The following is a 21,770-nucleotide window of genomic DNA, read 5'->3' as shown; positions in this document are numbered from 1 at the left end:
GACCTAGCAATTATAGCATCTAGAAAGGATCCCAATGAACCACTATCATCAAGCACAGCAGAAACATTATCAATATTATGAGAATTTTCAGATTCAGCAGAAGTACCCGCAAGTGAAGCTTGCGGCGGTGAAACAAGTTGACTTATCACAGATGGTGAATCAAGAGTAGCAGAGGTACTCAGAGTTGTACCTTTTCTTGTAGTGGATGGTAATATGGCGACTTTAGGATCGCGAGGTTTACCCATTATGGTGAATTTGCAGCGAACAATATCAATCCAAGTGAACCTCCAAATAAAGCTATATTCCCCGGCAACGGCGCCAGAAAACAGTCTTGATAACACACAAGTATAGGGGATCGCAGCAGTCTTCGCGGGTAGTAAAACCCAATTTATTGATTCGACACAAGGGGAGACAAAGAATACTTGAAAGCCTTAACGACGGAGTTGTCAATTCAGCTGCACCTGGAAACGGACTTTCTCGCAAGAGTTTATCGGTTATAACAGTTTTATAGTAGTAGCAGTAGTGAAATAACAGCAGCAGAGTAACAAAGACAGCAGTAGTGACTTTAGTAAACAGCAGGATTAAAATACCGTAGGCACAGGGACGGATAACGGGCGTTGCATGGATGAGAGAAACTCATGTAACAATCAAAGCAGGGCATTTGCAGATAATGATAAAATGGTGTCCAAGTACAAAGCAATCAATAGGCATGTGTTCCATATATAGTCGCACGTGCTCGCAATGAGAAACTTGCACAACATCTTTTGTCCTACCAGCCGGTGGCAGCCGGGCCTCTAGGGAATCTACTGGATATTAAGGTACTCCTTTTAATAGAGTACCGGAGCAAAGCATTAACACTCCGTGAACACATGTGATCCTCACATCACCGCCATCCCCTCCGGTTGTCCCGATTTCTGTCACTTTGGGGCCTTTGGTTCCGGACAGCGACATGTGTATACAACTTGCAGGTAAGATCATAAAACAATGCATATCATGATGAAACAATAACATGTTCAGATCTGAGATCATGACACTCGGGCCCTAGTGACAAGCATTAAGCATAACAAGTTGCAACAATATCATCAAAGTACCAATTACGGACACTAGGCACTATGCCCTAACGATCTTATGCTATTACATGACCAATCTCATCCAATCCCTACCATCCCCTTCAGCCTACAGCGGGGGAATTACTCACACATGGATGGGGGAAACATGGCTGGTCGATGGAGAGGCGTCGGTGATGATGATGGCGATGATCTCCTCCAATTCCCCGTCCCGGCGGAGTGCCAGAACAGAGACTTCTGGCCCCCGATCGGAGTTTCGCGATGTGGCGGCGTTCTGGAGGGTTTCTGGCGACTTCGACTTTTTCCTCACGATTTTTAGATCGAACCCCTTAAGTAGTCCAGAGGGGGGCGTCGGAGGCCAGCCGAGGGGGCCACACACTAGGGCGGCGCGCCCCCCTGGGCCGCGTCGGCCTGGTGTGTGGGGCCCTCGGGCCTCCACCTGGCTTGCCCTTCTGGCTCCCTGAGTATTCTTGTAAAATAGGCCCATTGATATAAATTCCGAGGATTTTCCCGAAAGTTGAATTTCTGCACAAAAACAAGACACCAGAGCAATTCTGCTGAAAACAGCGTTAGTCCGCGTTAGTTGTATCCAAAACACACAAATTAGAGGCAAAACAATAGCAAAAGTGTTCGGGAAAGTAGATACGTTTTGGACGTATCAGATACCTTTGCCATAAGGCAACGAGCATTGTTGGTGACGAGGTTCTCATTAGGAGAGTCGAAGAGGGAGATAGAGGGAGTGGAAATGGCGATGGCGGCTACTCCCTCTCCTTCCTTGTTGGAGCGCTTGTCCTCATGTTCTTCATCCCCATCGGAGGAGTACTCTTCTCGAATGATGAAGGCTCTAGGCTTCTTGGTGAAGGAGACCTTGTCATCATCGGACTTTGGGGAGAACTTGGAGAATCCTTTGGAGAGTGACTTGAACTTATCCTTGCGGATAAGCCTTCCACCATGATCTTCTCTTCTCTCAAACATACAATCCGTGACAAAATGATTCTTGTCACCGCAATTGTAGCATGTTCTTCCCCTTTGCCCCTCCCTTGGGCTTTTGGAGAAACTTCTTGGAGAATCACGTGATCTTCTTGGTCTTGTGCTTCGGGACATGTTTCCATCCCAAAATTTCTTGGCGGCGAGAGCCATGTGCTCATGATAATTGATCTTGAGATCATCCGGTCCCCACTCAACGGGATCCTCATCGCTTTCACTCGCCTCATGTACCTTCATCTTCAATGCAAGGTTGGGCTTGCGGGAGTTGTGGGCGCGAGCAACAAGATCCTCTTCATTCTTCTTGGAGATGTCCAAAGCAATGACTTCGCTAAGAACTTCATCGGATGTCATAGCACGGAAGGAGGCATTTTGGCAGATGGCCGTCAACTTCACTTCCTCATAAGGGAGGAGAGCATTGTAGAACTTGCGCTTGATCCAATGGTCATCCACAAACGTTGCTCCAAGATCTTGCATTTGTACGGCAAGAGCGATGAGGCGCCGATACATTTCTTCGGGGGTCTCTCCTTCAATCATGACGAAGTTGTCGGCCATGTTGTTCACTTCATCAAAACGAGAGCTTTGGATGCTTGCATTTCCGAGGAAGAGCTTCTCAAGTTTATCCCATGCTTCCTTGGCGGTCTTGAGCGAGCGGATATGAGCACGGTCCTTGGGCGTGATGGCCATGTGAATCATGTTGATGGCGGTGGCGTTGAGTTGGTCATCCACCACATCTCTTCTTTTCAAGCTCTTTGGATCTCGTGGTGAATAGCCCTCCTCGATGATACGCAAAAGCTCGGTAGATGCGCTGCACACATGAGAACGCATTAAGAATTGCCAATTTTCAAAGTTGTTTGACTCAAGTAACGGTGGTGAACCATGCGACAAGATATGTGGCATAGGTATTGGAACGTTTATGGTGTAATCATTTGGTGGTGGCACCGCATGATTACTCCCTAGGCGTCCCGCAACCGGTGTCTCATCCTTCCCCTTTGTTGAAGTGCCGGTCTCCCCAAGCCCTTCCTTTTGTGGATCATTTGTCGTTTGCGCGACAAAATCAACAAGAGGAAAGGGGTTAGCTTTTGGTGGGGGATCCTCGGCACTTGCTTTAGGATCAACGATAGGGTTCGGTTTTTGAGCAACAAACTCCATCATCATCGCCTTCATTTGGTTAACGATGGATGACTCCAATTTCTTGAGGTCATCCAACGTAGCCGTTGTGGTATCGACGGGAGATGATGGAGCAGGTGGCACAAGGGAAGGTGACCCATTCTTATCCGCCTCTCGTTCGGCCATTTCTTAGGCGGTAAAGCCCGAACAAGAAAACCTTGCTCTGATACCACTTGAATGGATCGTAGCGAACAAGAGGGGGGGTGAATGGCGCTACGGCAAGTTTTAGTCTTTTTCAATTTTTAGTGCAACGGAAGGTAAAGGTGAGAACTTTAGCGATAGCGGTGATCCTACAATGATCCTAGGACAAGTGCAACAAGTAAAGGAATCAACAAGATAGTAAGAGTAAGGAGCGAGACAACGGGGGGCGCGGAGACGAGGCAAGGTTTGTTTCCCGCAGTTCCTTCCACAATAGGAAGTACGTCTGCGTTGAGGAGGTGCTAGTCTCACACAAGAGACTAGGCGGCCACACCACGAAGGAAGGCCTCACCTTCTTCCTCGAGAGAGCTCCACGAAGGTGCTCCCCCTTCTCCACTAAGGCACCGGTTGAGGCGGTGATTCCTTCACAAGGTTGGGGCGAGCTCCACACACAAGGATGCTCCCAACACCCTATGGGGCTAGTACATCACCAAGCTAGCCTTCATAGCTGCACTTTCTCCAATGCTCCACCATAGGAACCCTACCACCAAGATCCACTAAGGAATAGCTAGTATTGGTAAAATCTCTCTTGGTAGAACTATAGATCGGGGTCTCCTCCACCACTCCTCAAAGTTTGGGCAAGATTGGTTGGATGGTGAGGGAGATCCTCAAGGATTACGCTCAGCAACAATGGAGGAGAGAGAGAGGGAAGAGATAAAATCGTGTTGGGGAAGAAGGAGCCCTTAAATAGGCTCCTCCAAATCCAACCGTTATGTCCAGTTTTTGCCTAAGTGGTACTACCGCTTTGGGTAAGCGGTACTACCGCTCTAAGTTTGAATTCCCCAGATCTGGTCCATGTGGACGCAGAGCGGTACTACCGCTCGCGGTACCGCTCGAGGTACCGGTCCAAACCTTACTGGACTCGAAGCGGTACCGGAGCGGTACCAGAGCGGTACAGCCGTAACTAGTTACGGTACCTGGGCGGTACCGTGGGCGGTACTACCGCTCGTGAGCGGTACTACCGCTCCAGGTACTGCAGAGGTACTGCAACTCGTATTCTGGGTCAATATCAGCGCAGAACTCAGAGCGGTACCGTGGGCGGTACCCATAGGGGTAGCGGTACTACCGCTACAGGTACCGGTAGTACCGGCCTGGCTAAAACTGGTTTTCTCCCCTTTTTCTCTCCAGCCATGTCACCTCGCGATACACACACAAAACCAGAAAACCTATCAACTACGCTTCAGTCTTCCGATCTTGACGTGTCCAGCGAGGTCACCGTGCACTTGCAAATCTAACAATGATACTCAAGGCACACGGTGATATTACTCAAGTGTTGTCATCAAACACACAAAACTTGGGGTTTAAACTTTTCTCTTACAACTCCAAACACCACGAAGGCCTCACCGTATTCTCCTTGAGCCTGACCACCAAAAGGGAAGACCTCGATCCACTATGGAACCTTAAGGGTGGTCACCGAACCCGCACAAAGCTTGAGGAAATCTCCACAATTTAATTGGAGGCTCCCAATAATTTCACCACAAAGGCCTCACAAACCTTGAGGAAATCTTTCACTCTTGAATTCCAACAAAGCTACTAAACCTATTGGGAAATAAGATAGGAAGAACAAAATATGAAGAGAAACACCAAATTTCTCTCTAAGATCTAGATCTAGGGATTCCCTCACAAAGAGGGAGATTTGATTGGTGCAAATATAGATCTAGATATCCTCTCTCTTTTCCTCAAATACGAGCAAGGATCATAGGGGAATTTGAGGGAGAGGGAGCTCTCAAATAGCAACAATGGAGGAGAGCTAGAGAAGGAAGAATAAGTGCAAGAGAGAGAGGGTGAAAATGGGGGCTTAAAAGGGGGCTCTCAAATAACACAAACATCATGGTTAGTTCACACATCACAATTCACCAATGTGTATCCTACCATGAGATCACTTGATCCCACAGGGTACATCATTTTATGATTTGTGTATTGACCAGCTTGGATCCAAGCTATTACCTTCATCTTGGTCAATCTTGTATCTTCGCTTAATTATTCAGTAACATGATGTCTTGAAGTCAATAGTGCATTATTTACTTAATACTCATTTCTTCAAGACATTCTAACAAAATACTCAATTTTGCAATAATCATACAGACTACAACGTATAGATGAAGACATGCATGACTGGCATTGGGATACACCATGAGTCATCAACTGGTATTTTTCATGCTCTGTCACAAACTATTGAGATACATGAATAATTCTTCACTTGATTGGATGCTACAAGCGCGTTGATCAACCATGGCTAAGTATATGAGCATGTATGCCCTTGTCTTGAAGCCATGTATTGAATCCTTCTCTTGTAATTATATTCCCAAGATGTTGATCACCTTGGATTAACTCATAAGCTAGAGAATAATTTATTTGAGTACCACAAAATAACTTCATCTCCGTTGATCTAATCATACTCATCTCATCAGTTTAGTAATCTTGATGTCAGAAATCAACGTATATCATTATCTTCATGCCATACAACCCTGAATCAAACAAATGGGTTTCAAGCATTGTCAGAAAAGCCCTTCAAATATAACTCACTAAAATCATGAGAGACTGTCATTAATTACCAAAACCACAAGGGCTCCATGCACTTTTGGTGGTGACAAGTGACAAGGAGCTCGGTTGGGCCCTAGTTTGTGTCACTTTAGTGTGACAACAACATTCATGCATTGGATCCACCTAGATTAAATCGGAAGAGGATTGCCAATGGTTGGATGATGCATATGGTTGGAGGTCTAGGAATTAAAATGCAGTGAAAGTGTTCCTCTCGGTTGATTCAGGCGTCAATTCTTTCTTCAAGGCTTCCTCGAGGTGATGCACACTCCTTCCTTCTCACCCCTTCCCCTGACAACTTCGGGGGAAACCCTAGACCCATGTGATCGAACAAAAGTAGAATTTTGGCATCGTATCATCTCTTGTGGGTATCATTCTTAGAGTTGTGCATCTGCCAGAGAGACAAGCAGAAGACTGGGTGGTTGTTGTATGGTCTTGCTTGACAATGGCTATGAAGTCCAACGATGTCGGGGGCGTGACTAGGGTGCAATAGATGACTCTTCAACGTGTCCTCGAGGCCACTGTGGTCTGGTTCGTTGATCCTCACAACGCCCACTTTCGAAATCGTAGTTTGCATGTTGCCGACATTTTAAAAAAAGGTCCAGCCCACCGTAACTGGGCCAAGCCTAGGCCTAGTTCTTTTACACCGAGCTTTCTTGGACTAACCTGGCATGGACAATGGCAAGGTATGGTCATGGACTCATTGGGTTGTAAGGTTCCACGACAGCCACTGTGAAAGTTTCTGATAAATTAATCCTAGTTTTCACCGTTAATTAATTGATCAATTTTCACCCTTTTGCTAATTAATAAAAATGACAAGTTGGAGTATTTTTATAACAAAAATTGCATCTCGTTTGGACGTGACGACAGTTTGAACCTCGAAGCGATCCCATCCGCTGTCACGTTTTTCCCATGCTACATTATCCAACAGACAGACGTGTACGCTTGACGTTCACAAGAACTGCGCATTGACAGGCCAATTAGGCTACTGGATTACGCACCAGTCCAAGAAAGTCCAATCCAAATCCAGAGCAGCCGAGCGCCGGGAGCGGAGCAGATGGCGGCGGCGGTTCTGGTAGAGCGGGCGTACGAGGCGGCGGCGCGGTCCGCGCTCGCGGCGCTGGAGCGCAACCTCCTGCCGGACGCGGTCACCCGGCGGCTCACGCGCCTCCTGCTCGCGCAGCGCCTCCGCCTCGGCTACCTCCCCTCCGCGCCGCTCCAGCTGCAAGACCTCGTCCTCTTCGCGCACTGTAAGCACCGTCCATCCCAAATGCAGCATCTTTCTGGCCAGTTACCGTGCCGCGCAATTCTAGGATGATTTTTCGGGAACGGGGAGGTGGTTACCCTGCAAAGTGGGAACTGTATGTAAAATAAGTAAATTACACTGTAAAACTCTGTCAAGTTTCGCTAATGAAACTGGGGGAGACCCCTTTCCTTCAGAAAAAAAAAGAGTGGGGACTTTGTGTAGAAAAAGGTGTGATTTTTGGTAAATTTCTAGTACGTGAATTGCAGCATAGACGGTCGTTGTTGGTTGCCTGTGGTTCCATTCGGTGCTCCATTCCATGTGTCGCTGTGTCCCTGTGAGGAACTTTATCTATTTGCGAACTGAAACAGTGATGCATTAGGTATTACCATTGCGATCCAATGTAGTTCTGCAATTCCATTGAAGATCTGCCGGCATGTTATATACTTCTCTGGAAAAAATCGAGTTCAAATTTGTTTGGCCAGATAATGTGATGTGCGACTTACGGTTTCATGATAGGCTACCGCTATTGTCTCTGGTTAGATGCGATAGCGTTTAATTCTGCTTATAGTTAATTGTGGGTTTGATATCATTGCATTGACAGTGTAGAGTCTGATTTGTGATGCAGCTCTTGAAGGCATGCCCATTGCAATCGAAACGGACAAAGCTAAAACCCAACACTACGAGTTGCCGACCACATTCTTCAAGCTAGTGCTTGGAAAACACTTGAAATACAGGTTCCGCTTCAGACACTATACTAGTATCAGAACTGGTGGCATTGCTAATTGTTTAGTGTAAAAAAAAGGTGCTAGATGAAATATTGTACTCCCTCACAGTTTATTAGGTGTGCGCGTACCCCTAGGTCGCAAATTTCATCAAGTTAGCATTAGTTATATGTTATAAATATTATATCATTAGAAAGTTTAGATGTTCTATTTTCTGATGATATAATTTTTGTATTATATAATTTAAATTATATAGGTCAAATTGGTGACCTAGGAATACGGGGAAGACTAGTAAACTGAGATGGAGGGAGTATCTTCTAATCTTATACATGAGTAAAAGCTATTTTCAAAAAAGAGAGTAAAAGCTATTATGTGTAACTCTTTTTATTAGTGTAAAGATGCGCCTCTTGATTTTTTCGTTTATTCACATATATACATCACATTTTTTCCAGTTCATGTTACTTCCCTCATGATTCAAGCACCCTAGAAGATGCTGAGGTTGCGATGTTGGAGTTGTATTGTGAGAGAGCTCAAGTGCAAGATGGTCAAAGCATTCTTGATGTTGGATGTGGATGGGGATCCCTCTCTGTGTACATAGCAAAGAAATATCGGAACTGCAGCATTACAGGGATATGCAACTCAACAACACAAAAAGCTTTTATAGAAGAGAGGTGTAGGTAAGTGCAGCGGTTTTAATTCTGATAATGCCTGATGAGTGCATTCTTCTGCCATCTAGTGTCAATCTTTTGTCCCGCTTGTCATTTTAAATTGGCATCATAACATATTCATGATGGCTCGATTTGACTTCATTTCGTCATGTTCTTTTTTGAAGTTTTTGGTTTTGTAATTCTAGTTATATCCATGAGCTGTTTAAGAGCATGATCAACATATGCCATATGTGCCTTCTTTATTTCTTTCATCTGCCCTTGGCTTCGTAACAATCAGCAGTCAGTAGAGATGATCTTTCACATGCATCAACCTTCTCTTTTCCTAGACATGCTGACAGATTTGCTGCTACCATTTGGCCCAATGTTTTTCATTTTCCTGCACTAATACTTTTGTGTATACCACTTCTTTTCTATTACAGGGAAAATGAGCTCTCGAATGTTGAGATAATTGTAGCAGACATCAGCAAGTTTGAGATGGAGCGTTCTTTTGACAGGATCATATCCATAGAAATGTTTGAGGTATAACTCAACTTGAAATTTTCTGTGGTTTTGGCCCCTTTTGTGATTTCACAAAGTAAAAGAGTGTCTGTAATGGACCTGTTGTGCAGCACATGAAAAACTACAAGGCACTTCTTAAAAAGATATCTGGATGGATGAAAGAGGATACCTTATTATTTGTTCACTACTTCTGCCACAAGACATTTGCGTATCACTTTGAGGTACTTCAGTAAGACTGTATTTTTGCAAGTGGTTTGGTCTTGGCTTTCATCTGAAATAGGTTTCCTATTATATGGATTATGGTGCTACCTCTCATATATGTTGCTCTATTTATATTCCCTGACGTACGGGATATGTGAAGTTACTTCTAACAATCTTATTCCCACTGATATTCAATTCCTTGGGGTAAAATTGTTTATTACCAAACCTCTAATGTCCTCAGAATTTACTCTTTATTCACTGCTGCAAAAGTGAAATAAGTCTGTCTCGGTCTGAAGCAGACTCGTTAAGTATTGTTGAGAACTGTATAATTAAATGTATGCTGTAATTTAATTCTCATGTGAATCCGAATATCATATTTTCAACAGGACAAGAATGATGATGATTGGATTACAAGGTATTTCTTCACTGGAGGAACAATGCCATCAGCAAATCTCCTTCTCTACTTTCAGGTTTGTATCTAATGAACCGTCCTCTTGACATGCGTCATGCAACTGGACAAATATATATATTGGTTGGCTGGCCATTGATCAAATATGAATGTTGATATTTACTGAGTATTCCTGCAGGAAGATGTATCTATGGTCAATCATTGGCTTGTCAGTGGCACACATTATGCTAGAACTAGGTATTGCCTTTCCCAGGTTTCAAAGTGTCCTATCCTTGTTACTCACTGTGTTTCGACATGATTTCGCACTAGATTAATTGATTAGGTAGGAAAATAAATTTTTTTTCAGATCTTGATATTATAATACTATGATATGCTGCGAACTGTCAATGAATTGCTGTACAATTTCCTGGTTTTCATTTTGCTACTGGTACACAATAAAAGTTTGTGAACTGCTAGAGTTTATACAATGCAAGGTCACAGTATGCTAATTTCACATTCAATGTCTACCTGCAGTGAGGAGTGGCTGAAGCTTATGGATAAGAACATAACCACCATAAGGCCAATCTTTGAGAAAACTTATGGGAAGGAATCAGCTACCAAATGGATAGCTTATTGGCGGACATTCTTCATCTCAGTCGCTGAACTTTTCGGATATAACAATGGTGATGAATGGATGGTTGCACATCACTTGTTCCGAAAGAAGTAGATGTTGCCACTGCACATTTCAAAGTATAATTGTATGTTGAGAAGAATCCACCGCAGGTTGTACCCAAATAATGTTTTTTTTTCCTGTGTACCTCATTGAGTAGTTAACTCATTGAATTTAGTTGTACCTAGTAAGATGTACCTCAATGGTATCATATTTTAGCATACTGGTGCTGGCAATATCTGTCAACAAATAGTTGCCCGAAGATTTTATAGTTTCCAAGCATGAGAAGACATTTGAGCCTGAACGATGTACATAACTGGGAACTCAGATATAGACCACTATGCGTATCATCTTAGAAGAGCAAGGCTGAAAGGGCAAAGAGTTCTATGGGATACTCTGATCAGATGATTCTGAAGGATATCTGAACCTTGTTTTCACCCCAGATAATCAAGAGGATGCAATTCAGCTGCGTCAAGGTATGGTTGATGAGAACACATATAGCATCATACGTAGAACTTCCAAAAGAAGAAAAAACATGTCACGCTAGCACTTGGGTACTCCAGATTCGGTAGTTATTTCATGTCTCTTAATAGCAGGAAGCCATTTAGGCTGAACCTGCTCTGAATGTAAGCCGGCAAAATGAATCAGTTAGTGAACCAAGTCTTCTCTCTACGATGATATACAGTTATCTCTTTCTTTACAGTGGAACCAAAAATCATAACCGAAAAAAAGAAATATATACAACCACAAGCAAATCAATCATCTAGATGTCTGCTTCCATTGCTGTATCGCCTCTTGCAAAGAATTGCTCCGAATTATGGACAGATTCGGAAGCCTGCGTTTCGTAATTGGGGAGGTCTTGTGTTTCTTGAGCCAAGCTTTGATTGCCCTGTGCTCATAGGTGTGCCCATCAGCAGCAACGTAAGGATCATCCATCACCTCCTGCGTCCAAGTAGTTTGTTGAGCTAGAGCAATAGTTGAACTGATGGTAAGTTCCTCGCGAATTTTACCTGCAGTATAGGGCAGATGAAGTGGCTTGGCACAGCTACATCTGGGCTTCTTAGCTTTGGAGGAGAAGCGGTAACCCTACTTAGAATATTTTCGAGCTCCGGAAGCACCTCCGATTCGAGGTTAGGCCTGTCCCTGCATCTTAGCGCCGTGCAATGCAGCCCCAGCTTTGCCAGCATCTCTGCCTCGGCTATTGGCCAATCACTTTGAGACTTGTCAAGTATATCAGAAAACATTCCTTTTTGGATCGCCTCTTCTGCACTAACTATCAGCCCATGCGGAAGCTTTCCGGTTAGTAGTTGAAGAATGATGACCCCCAAAGCAAAAAGATCCGATTTCGGACGAACCGTCCCAGTTAATTGGTACTCGGGGTCCATGTAATACAGTGTGCCAGCGATGACGGTGTCTCTGTATTCTGTCAAACCATCTGGTACAAGATCCGATATGAGCTTCGACAGACCTACATCGCCTATTTTGCTTACATAGTTCTTGTCCAGCAAGATATTTCCAGGCTTCAGGTCACGATGCACAATGGGCTCTGGTTTAGTTCCATGCAAGAAAGCAAGCCCGCGAGCTACCTCAAATATTATTTGGAAGCGAAGAAACCAATGCAGTGGTTGGCAGCCTTTCTTGTTACTGAGTTGATCTTCTAGACTTCCATTCTCCATGTATTCATATACAAGGCATCCAATTTCAGGACAAAAACCAAGCAACAAAACCAAGTTGGGATGGTGAAGCTGACTTAGAATCTCAACCTGCATGATAAGTAAAAGATTGAAGCGCTCAATAATTTCATCATCCACGATACGAAACGTTAAATCTCTTATGTTTACCCTCTCTTTGTGGGTATTGATGACATAGTATAAATGATCCAGCAAAACCTACCGCTAGAAACCTCACTACCTCAGTAACTAACCTAGACAAGACACTGTTTAGCTCTTATGAGAAGATTAAAGGATATATATAAATGGAAGTACCTCTTTAAAGAACTCATTAATCTTGTCCCTGGAATCTTGCTGGATAACCTTGACAGCTACTTCAGTGTGATCAAGGGTGCACCTGTATACAATCCCATAGCCCCCCTCACCAATCTTCTTTGCATCAGAAAAGTAATCAGTAGCGAGTTCTATTTCATGTCTCGAGTAACGCCTGCAACTTTTCTCTGTCGACAATAGAGCATCCACAGTCTTTCCCTTCTCAGTAGTCATAATTTTAGCTACTATTTCAGCCTCGTGCTTGGAATAAGCCTCATTAACGAATGCCTCTTTCACCACCTCAGCTTCTCTAACAGCTTTGGAATGTTTGCGATTATCTATCTGTTTCAAATCCTCCCTCTGTAATGCATCTTGCACCTTCTTCAAATCTTCACTGCACTCATTAGGAAGTACCTGGATCTGGAACATAATGATGTAATGGATAAGAACAAAGTAAATCCTTGCTGCCTGAAGGGAAACAATACTGAATGGATAGCATATGTAGGCTGCAACTAATTGAGAAGATCGATATAAACCTTCTATCCATCAAATTGTTCAAGTTCGAATAAAAAATGTTCCTTCCAATGAATCAATGGGCTATTTTTTCTATTACTGTTACCAAATTATTTTTTGAAGGCACCAGACAGTGAGATATACAACAATCATTAGAATAAATTTACCTCAGTTAGATGAGAATTTAGATGCTCTATCATAAATCACTAACCTTTTTCTTAGCATGGACAAGATCTTCACTACCTTCATGATATATCGTCGCTGTACCCTGCAACTCCTTCCTCAGTTCTGCTACGTCATCAATAGGTTGAGACTGTAAATCAAGATAGGAACACAAATTAGCATTATCAGAAGATGCATGCGACCTCACGGTTAGCAGAATCAATGTCAAATCATCTAGAAATCAACATATGTAAGAACAATCGGAAACAACTGACCTCTTCAACTGATTTCAAGGATACATAAAGAAATTCTTTCAGTTGACTAATAGAATCAAATTCTTTGTCCCTTCTTCTCCCAGGTGTCTTTCGACCAAGGTTTCCTAAAAGGCATCTCCCATGACTTTCTGAACTTTTAACAGCATTCGTAGAAGTGCTAAGAGAACTGGACAACTGAGAGCACGAGTCAGAACTATTAACTCCAGAATATTTTGGTGCCTCGTCATCAGGGAGGTCACGTAATGATTGTTTTTCTTGCGACCAGTTCCTCTTCATTAGGGAAAATGATCTATGGGTAAGTGACTTGATCCTTACACAAGTGTATGCCTCTGTAGAAAAACAAGTGTTGATGACAAAATGAAATTATTAGCATTGTTTTGGTAAAATAAAACAGACAGAAATGTAACGAAGTCAGAGAAAGATGTCAAAACATACTGCCTGTTTGAGCCTGGTTTGCAAATTTTATAGTTAATCTGCGCCGGGACACAAGAAATACATTGCAGGAACACGGCATGGCTTTTAGAACAGTAGCGGGCATATCTTGGAGCCGAAATATCCTGAAAACAGAACAGCCATAGCACTTACAAATGATAGATTTGGCACAACTGTGTAGAAATCAACGAGGCAAAAAAAAAATCCTAAATTTGGGCTATGCATTTGAAGTTCATAAATGATACTAACTTTTATAGAAGCAGAAATATGTAACTCTAATTCAGCCAGAAAGTAATTCTTTCTTAAATTGATTACTATATTAATGTATTTATGGCAATGCATGTGGGAATTGTATAGATTCAGGAAACACCAAGCACAACATTGAAGAGACTAAAGAACTATAAGCTCTTTAATCTGCTAGGAGTAGGAACAACATCAATAATTTTCTTAAAGAATTATTGAGACAGACAATGTATGTGTATTTTTCTGAGCTACTCAAATTTCCTACCTTATAAAAGAAGTTAGTTAAGCATGAGCTTTCAGTTGGAACCAACTATGCTACTCGAGAACTGGAGATAATCTCGATGCCCTCCGCAAAAAAGCTGTAAGCTACCAACTCCCCCACCAACTGTTCCTAAGAAATGCGACCATTGGAAGTTGGGACCAGATTGTATCGTGCATAACTCCAATTTATGAGCCGAACAGGAACCAATCAGCATCAACATGCCTACTGTTTCCACAAATCTTACCAAGATACGCGTTGAAAGCTAATCCTACAATATTCTGTTCCCCAAACTTGAACGAGAGAAAAATAGATTCAGTCTCTGTAAATAGAAAATGAAACTGAATGCCGTGATGTATGTACGTGGATGGATCCATCTATCACTTTTCTGAATCCAAATGCGTAAACATGACAGAGTGATGAGGCACGTCACCATCCACAAAAGGGAGTAACCCCCTTTCTGTTCCCCTGATATCTTACATTTCTGTTTCTTCTTTTGGGGCAAAAGCGATACAATGGCAACAATCATTCGGTGGGTTCTCAAAAGCGCAATTAGCCTTTTCTGAACTCGAAAAGTGGACGAGGAATTGGAATATATACCTCCTGAACCAGGGCAATGAGGCGGATCCGAGCACCAGGTTGCGGACGCCGGACTCCACGGCGTACCTCGCCAGCGCCTCCGCGACGCTGTCCCCCTCCAGAACCACCGTCTCCACCTGCACGCACGCTCGGTTTCAGACACGAATCGCTCGATCAAACCCGCTGAGCTAGCAGCAGCGCAACCGTGAAGAGGGTAGAGGAGGACTGACGCTTCTGCGGCCGCATAGGCGGCGGAAGGGGAGGAAGACGTCCTGCGCGCGCGCCCTCCTGTCCTGCGCGTACATCTCCACCACCCCCGCCTCCATCCTCTCCACCGGCACCCTCTCCCCCGCTGCACCACAAGGCCACAGCAGTCAGCACACAAAAAGATTCCAGCTTTCAGCTCGCCGTTGATTAACTATCCCCACCACACCACCGCGCGCGCGAAATGAATCGGAGAGGAGGAAATCGAGGGAAGGAAGCGGCGGAACGTACTGGGGGAGGGAACGAAGTAGACGGGCGGGATGACATGGACGAGCGCGACGCGGCCGGGCACGGTGGCGAGGTTGGCGGCGGCCCACCTGGCGGCCCGGCGGCTGGCGCGGCCGTCCCCGCGCACGGCCACGGCGACCGCCACTGGGTCTCCGCCGGCGGCCGAGGAGGCCATGCCGCGATAACGAACCTTGTTCTACAACGGCGGCGGCGGAGGAGGAGGAAGACAACGACTCGAGCCTGGACCTGAGGTGGTGGGTGGCGGCGACAAAGAAGGAGGTGGAGTCAACTGACCAAGCAGTCGGCAGCGATGGAGCCGGCGGGGAAGCGTAACGACCAGGCTTCTCCGGGAGCACGAGGGGGAGTACAGTACTTCGGCTGATTGTGAGTGGTGCCAAAACAAATGATTTGAAAATCAAGGTGTGCGAGGTAACATGGCTCATCAGTCGTGAGAAATAGGTTGTTTGGACTGTGACATGAAGAATATTCCGTTTACGTTGTAATCTAGGCAGGTAGGTAGACTTCAAACATCGAATTGACTTAGGTATCAGTCATTCCTAGGGCACTATTGGTTCAGACGATTTAGAAAGAAAATTTCAAAGGTCCTAAAAAGGATTTGAGGCGCGCGAACAAAAAAACGTTTCCAGCCGCGTCCTTTAAAGCCTTTTTTGTTCGGCGCGTACGGTGTTTGGCGCTCCGAGGCCGTTCCCGCCCTACAGAGGACGCTCCGGGCACGCTAGACACAACGAAAAGCGAGGCGGACTCCCACCTGTCGGTGACTATTTTCATAAACCGTTGGTTAGCGCCTTTTATTTCTCATCGTGCCTTCCCTTCCGCGCCTCCCACCCCTCCGCCGCCGCTGGATTTGCCGGCCGTTTCGACGGCTGATCTCTTATGAGAGTCGGCATCGTCGTCGCGGATGGCACTCTCGCCGGACGTTTCCCCACCGCCGCGTCGCCAGCGCGTCCCAGAACGCGACATCAAATCCGCCCCACCTCCGCGCACACAAGGTGTTCGACGACTTGCCAGGTAGGCGCGATTGGCCGCTGTTCGTTGCCCCGTCTACCGCGGCGCTATTTTAACCATTGATTTTACTTCAGACATGGATAGCAACGACGAGATGCTTGTTTGACTGCTGGAGGACGAGCAAGCCTTCGACGACGACCTCTGGGGGCATTTGTTGATCATCGCGTCCCTCCAGGACATGCTTGACGCCGAGGCGGAGAATAGGAAGAGCCCGCGCCGCGGAGGATCAAGACCGGGGAGAAATAAGTCGAAGCCCCTGCAGAGGATGGAGGGGCATACCATGCTGCACAACGACTACTTCGCAGATGACGCAACACATGCCAACAATTTTCGGCGCCGGTATAGGATGAGCAAGGGTTTGTTCATGAATATCCTCCACGACGTTCGAGAGTTCAACACCTACTTCAAGCTCAAGCACGACGCTGTAGGCGTTGCCGGGTTCTCATCGATTCAGAAGTGTACCGCCGCCATGAGGATGCTTGCATACGGAGCACCTGCCGATACATAGGACGACTACCTTCGCATGAGTGAGTCTACTGCCATTGAGTACATGTACAAGTTTTGCCGAGCTGTGGTGGGAAAGTTTGGCAAATACTACTTGAGAAGGCCAACTGAGGAAGAGACTGCAAGGATCATGGCACAAAATGATGCCAGAGGATTCCCTGGAATGCTTGGAAGCATCGATTGTATGCACTGGTCATGGAAGAACTTCCTGTTTGCTTGGCAAGGTATACACAAATGGCATCATGGATATTGCAGTGTGGTGTTTGAAGCTGTGGCAGATTATGACCTGTGGATTTGGCATTCTTTCTTTGGCATGGCGGGATCACACAATGACATCAACGTGTTGCAGCAGTCTCCGCTGTTCAGCAGACTAGTGAAAGGTTATGCTCCACCATGCAACTATGAGATCAATGGCCACCAATGTACCAAAGGATATTATCTAGCCGATGAAATATATCCAAAAAGGGCCACTTTTGTCAAAACAATCTCGGCTCCTTCAGGTCAGAAGAATTCCCACTTTGCTGCGCGACAGGAGGCTTGCAGGAAGGATGTCGAGCGGGCATTTGGTGTGCTTCAAGCTCAATTTGCAATTGTTCGGTACCCTGCTCTAAGCTGGTCTCACGACCAAATGTGGGAGGTGATGCAGGTTTGTGTGATCATGCACAACATGATCATCGAGGATGACCGCAAGAATCATTCCAGGACACATGTTGGTCCCTATGAGTGTCAGGGCCCTCTTGCGGAGGTTGATCATGAGTTGCCTGCAGATTTTGCTGATTTCCTCGTCATGCATGTAGAGATCCGTGACAGCAATGTTCACGATCAACTTCAAGCTGATCTCGTTGAGCATATGTGGAGGATCAAAGGATTATCAGCAAATGTCGCGGCACCTTGATCTAGCCACATTTATTACATTTGTTTAGTTGTTTTATTGTTTGTTGTATTTTCATTTGAACACAATCTCCGCAAACATATTTATTTGTATGCTATATTTAATAAATGGTTGTATTTTCAAAAACCCTTTAAAAAAGTTTGAGGGCGGTGTTTGGGGGACGCGGGTGGGGAGCGACGTCCCCCAAACACGGCACGAACAAAATACGTCCCCCAAACGCTCGATCCGACGTTGTTGGGAGACGGTTTGGGGGACGCGACTGGAGATGCTCTTAACGAATGCAGGAGTAAGAAAAAGCTAGGAATAAGATGTCATACCATGGTGAATTCTACAAAAAAAAAATGGAAAATACAATAATTTTCTGATACATGCTATTTGGTTGCTTCATAGAAAAAAAAAACACACTGTTTTTTTTCTAAAGGAATGGCTATGCCATAGTCATAGTTGTCCTGGAAATAAGAGGGGGGGGGGGGGGATCAAGACGTTGGATCTAAGTGAAATTTTCCTATAAAGCTACATGCGAATTATTAGATTGTTCTAATGAACCAAACAAACTCTATAGAAGAAAAAAAAACTCCAAAGGATTGAAATCCCCCAAAATCCCTTGCAACAAAACCGGTTCTTAGAGAAACTCTAGCAGATCTCACGTATCCCGAAACTGGATATTAGGGATGGATGCACTGAAACTAGTTTGAGGATTGGAAAACGCGCGACGTAGAACAGGTCCTGGATCTGATAATGGATAATTTTTCAAAAAATCATGATATCTGAAGATGAATAAACAAGCAAAGTTAATGTGGGCTAAGCCACGTTGTAGTGCCCGATCTCATGGTTGAACACGATGCGAAGGGGAAATTAAGGGAGAGGGCGATGAACACGAAAAACACAAAGAATACGAAGATATGAACTCACACCACTAAGCACACTGGTTGTTCTTGTTGGCTCATTTCACCAACTCAATAGAGTTGCGAGATAAAGATCCAAACGGGTAGACTCAATGCCTTGCAAGAGATTGTAAAACCAAGGTACAATTCCTACCAGTAAGGAGATTACCAAGATAGATATGCGAGAGCAAGAGATCCAAGCAATAGAGTTTACTCGATGAAAACAACCAAAGATAAGGAGGTGCCTTGCTAAATGTTAGTACTTTTAACCAAGGAGAGGTTTTTTTTCCTACATGGGAGCAAGAGCGAAGCTCATGTCTAGTTCTCAAATCTCATTCTGGGTTTCTGAGTGCGAGTAAGGGTCCATGTAGTTTAGGCATAAATATTATAAATTCTGGGATTTTTTAAAAAGAAATACGGTAGAGGAAACCCCTACAGTGATTTTGTTTTTAAATTATAAGAACCCAAATTTGCGTCCCTGGGGATTTGAAACTGGATGGCTGATACGTCTCCAACGTATCTATAATTTCTTATGTTCCATGCTAGTTTTATGACAATACCTACATGTTTTATTCACACTTTATAATGTTTTTATGCATTTTCTGGGACTAACCTATTAACAAGATGCCACAGTGCCAGTTCCTATTTTATGCTGTTTTTGATTTCAGAAAAGTTGTTTTACAAATATTCTCGGAATTAGACGAAACGAAAGCCCACGGCCCTATTTTCCACGGAGTGTTCCAGAAGACCGAAGAGGAGTCGAGGAAGGCCAGCAGGGGGGCCTCCCCATATGGCGGCGCGGGGGGCCCCACTGCCACGCCGTGACGTGGGGAGGGAGCCCCCTGGCTCCCCCGACGCTGCCCCTTCGCCTATTTATTCCTTCGTTCCCGAAAACCCTAGTACCGAGAGCCAAAATACCAGAACAGTTCCACAGACGCCGCCGCCGTCAACCCTAACTCGGGGGGTTCAGAAGATCTCCTCCGGCACCCTGCCGGAGAGGGGAATCATCACCGGAGGGCTCTACATCACCATGCCCGCCTCCGGACTGATGCGTGAGTTGTTCATCCTTGGACTATGGGTCCATAGCAGTAGCTAGATGGTTGTCTTCTCCTATTGTGCTATCATGTTTAGATCTTGTGAGCTGCCTATTGATACGTCTCCAACGTACCTATAATTTCTGATGTTCCATGCTTGTTTTATGACAATACCTACATGTTTTGCTCGCACTTTATAATGTTTTTATGCGTTTTCCGGAACTAACCTATTAACAAGATGCCACAGTGCCAGTTCCTGTTTTCTGTTGTTTTTGGTTCTAGAAAGGCTGTTCGGGCAATATTCTCGGAATTCGACGAAACAAAGACCCAGTATCTTATTTTTCCCGGAAGATTCCAGAACACCGAAGGGGAGACGAAGATGGGCCAGGGGGGCCCCACACAACAGGGCCGCGTGGGCTCCACCCTGGCCGCGCCGGCCTATGGGAGGGAGCCCTGGCGCCCTTCCGACTCCGCCTCTTCGCCTATAAGAGCCCTTTCGACCTAAAAACGCGATACCAATTGACGAAACTCCAGAAAGACTCCAGGGGCGCCGCCGCCATCGCGAAACTCCAATTCGGGGGACAGAATCTCTGTTCCGGCACGCCGCCGGGACGGGGAAGTGCCCCGGAAGCCATCTCCATCGACGCCACCGCCTCCATCATGCTCCGTGAGTAGTTCCCCCATGGACTACGGGTTCTAGCTGTAGCTAGTTGGTACTCTCTCTCCCATGTACTTCAATACAATGATCTCATGAGTTACATGATTGAGATTCATCTCGATGTAATCGGTGTTTTGTTTGTTGGGATCCGATGGATTGTTACATTATGATTAGTCTATCTATAAAGTTTGTGAAGTTATTGTTGCTGCAATCTTGTTGTGTTTAATGCTTGTCACTAGGGCCCGAGTGGCATGATCTTAGATTTAAGCTCTATACTTATTGCTTAGATTGTATCTACAAGTTGTTTGCACATGTCTATGTCCAGAACCCGAGGCCCCAGAGTGACAGCAACTGGGTTAACTGGAGGGGAAGGCTTAGATATGAGGATCACATGTTTTCACGGAGTGTTAATGCTTTGCTCCGGTGCTCTATTAAAAGGAGTACCTTAATTTCCAGTAGATTCCCTAGAGGCCCGGCTGCCACCGGCTGGTAGGACAAAAGATGTTATGCAAGTTTCTCATTGCGAGCACGTATGACTATATATGGAAAACATGCCTATATGATTAATAATCTTGATGTTCTGTCTTAATGCTATTTCAATCCTATCAATTGCCCAACTGTAATTTGTTCACCCAACACTTGTTATTGGAGAGTTACCACTAGTGTAGATAGCTGGGAACCCCGGTCCATCTTTCATCATCATATACTCGTTCCTACATGTCATTGGAAGTAGTATCAACTATTTTCACGGTGCCATTGCTCTCATATTACTGCTATCGCTAATGTGTTACTTGTTACTATCTGCTCTCATATTACTCGCTGCTTTCACATCACCCCTGTTACTAGTGCTTTTCCAGGTGCAGCTGAATTAACAACTCAGTTGTTAAGGCTTATAAGTATTCTTTACCTCCCCTTGTGTCGAATCAATAAATTTGGGTTTTACTTCCCTCGATGACTGTTGTGATCCCCTATACTTGTGGGTTATTGATACGTCCATTTTGCATCACTATTTTATATCATAATTTACTGTTATTCATTGATATATTTCATATTTAGAGATGATACTTATGTTATTTTATCTATTTTGCATGTTTCATGATTATTGGAGAATCGCGCACCGGAGTCAGGATTCTGCTGGAAAAAGCACCGTCAGAATGCAATATTTCGGAAGATCAGCAATTGACGAGAATTATACTGAAAATCCTATTTTTCCAGAAGACGGAGGTAGCCAAAAGGAGGAGACGAGGAGGGCTGCCAGGGGCCCCCATCATAGGCCGGCGCGGGCCCTGCCCTGGCCGCGCCGCCTTGTGGGGAGGGGGCCCACGACCCCCTCTGGCCTCCTCTCCTTCGCGTACTTCTTCGTCCCGAAAACCTAAGCTCCAGAGGATAGTCGCGAAGAGTCACAGCCGCCTCTGCGGGGCGGAAAACACCAGAGAGAAAAGAGCTCTCCGGCAGGCTGAAATCCGCCGGGGAAATTCCCTC

At 45.1% G+C, this 21,770-nt stretch overlaps 2 protein-coding genes across 2 annotated transcripts; one reads left to right on the top strand and one right to left on the bottom strand.

Moving 5' to 3' along the window:
* Positions 1–7,002: 7,002 nt before the first annotated feature.
* Positions 7,003–10,703, top strand: LOC124694265 ((S)-coclaurine N-methyltransferase-like). The gene is made up of 8 exons (XM_047227274.1): positions 7,003–7,210; positions 7,832–7,940; positions 8,381–8,605; positions 9,016–9,115; positions 9,205–9,315; positions 9,682–9,765; positions 9,883–9,941; positions 10,218–10,703. Exons 1-8 carry the CDS (start codon positions 7,018–7,020, stop codon positions 10,408–10,410), a joined length of 1,074 nt encoding a protein of 357 aa, XP_047083230.1. The 5' UTR covers positions 7,003–7,017; the 3' UTR covers positions 10,411–10,703.
* Positions 10,704–10,855: 152 nt separating this feature from the next.
* LOC124658901 (U-box domain-containing protein 34-like) lies at positions 10,856–15,465 on the bottom strand. Its single transcript, XM_047196898.1, has 9 exons — positions 15,294–15,465; positions 15,029–15,150; positions 14,820–14,935; positions 13,721–13,842; positions 13,286–13,614; positions 13,060–13,161; positions 12,339–12,755; positions 11,364–12,116; positions 10,856–11,295 (listed from the first exon to the last, which is right to left on the bottom strand). The coding sequence occupies exons 1-9, from the start codon at positions 15,463–15,465 to the stop codon at positions 11,113–11,115; spliced, it is 2,316 nt and encodes a 771-aa protein (XP_047052854.1). The 3' UTR covers positions 10,856–11,112.
* Between the last annotated feature and the right edge of the window lie 6,305 nt (positions 15,466–21,770).

This window comes from Lolium rigidum, chromosome 1 (assembly GCF_022539505.1).
Source record: "Lolium rigidum isolate FL_2022 chromosome 1, APGP_CSIRO_Lrig_0.1, whole genome shotgun sequence".
NCBI classification, from domain to species: Eukaryota; Viridiplantae; Streptophyta; class Magnoliopsida; order Poales; family Poaceae; genus Lolium; species Lolium rigidum.
Note: the sequence above shows the minus strand (reverse complement) of the source record. Positions and strands in the feature narration are given on the sequence as shown.

Excerpts from the sequence above, each read along its gene's own strand:
- LOC124658901 (XM_047196898.1), bottom strand. The coding sequence starts at position 15,465 with ATGGCCTCCTCGGCCGCCGGCGGAGACCCAGTGGCGGTCGCCGTGGCC. Across the intron at positions 14,936-15,028 it reads GCCTATGCGGCCGCAGAAGC|GTGGAGACGGTGGTTCTGGA; the intron begins GTCAGTCCTCCT and ends GCGTGCGTGCAG. Across the intron at positions 13,615-13,720 it reads AAACCAGGCTCAAACAGGCA|AGGCATACACTTGTGTAAGG; the intron begins GTATGTTTTGAC and ends GTTTTTCTACAG.
- LOC124694265 (XM_047227274.1), top strand. The coding sequence starts at position 7,018 with ATGGCGGCGGCGGTTCTGGTAGAGCGGGCGTACGAGGCGGCGGCGCGG. Across the intron at positions 7,211-7,831 it reads CCTCGTCCTCTTCGCGCACT|CTCTTGAAGGCATGCCCATT; the intron begins GTAAGCACCGTC and ends TTTGTGATGCAG. Across the intron at positions 9,766-9,882 it reads ATCTCCTTCTCTACTTTCAG|GAAGATGTATCTATGGTCAA; the intron begins GTTTGTATCTAA and ends GTATTCCTGCAG.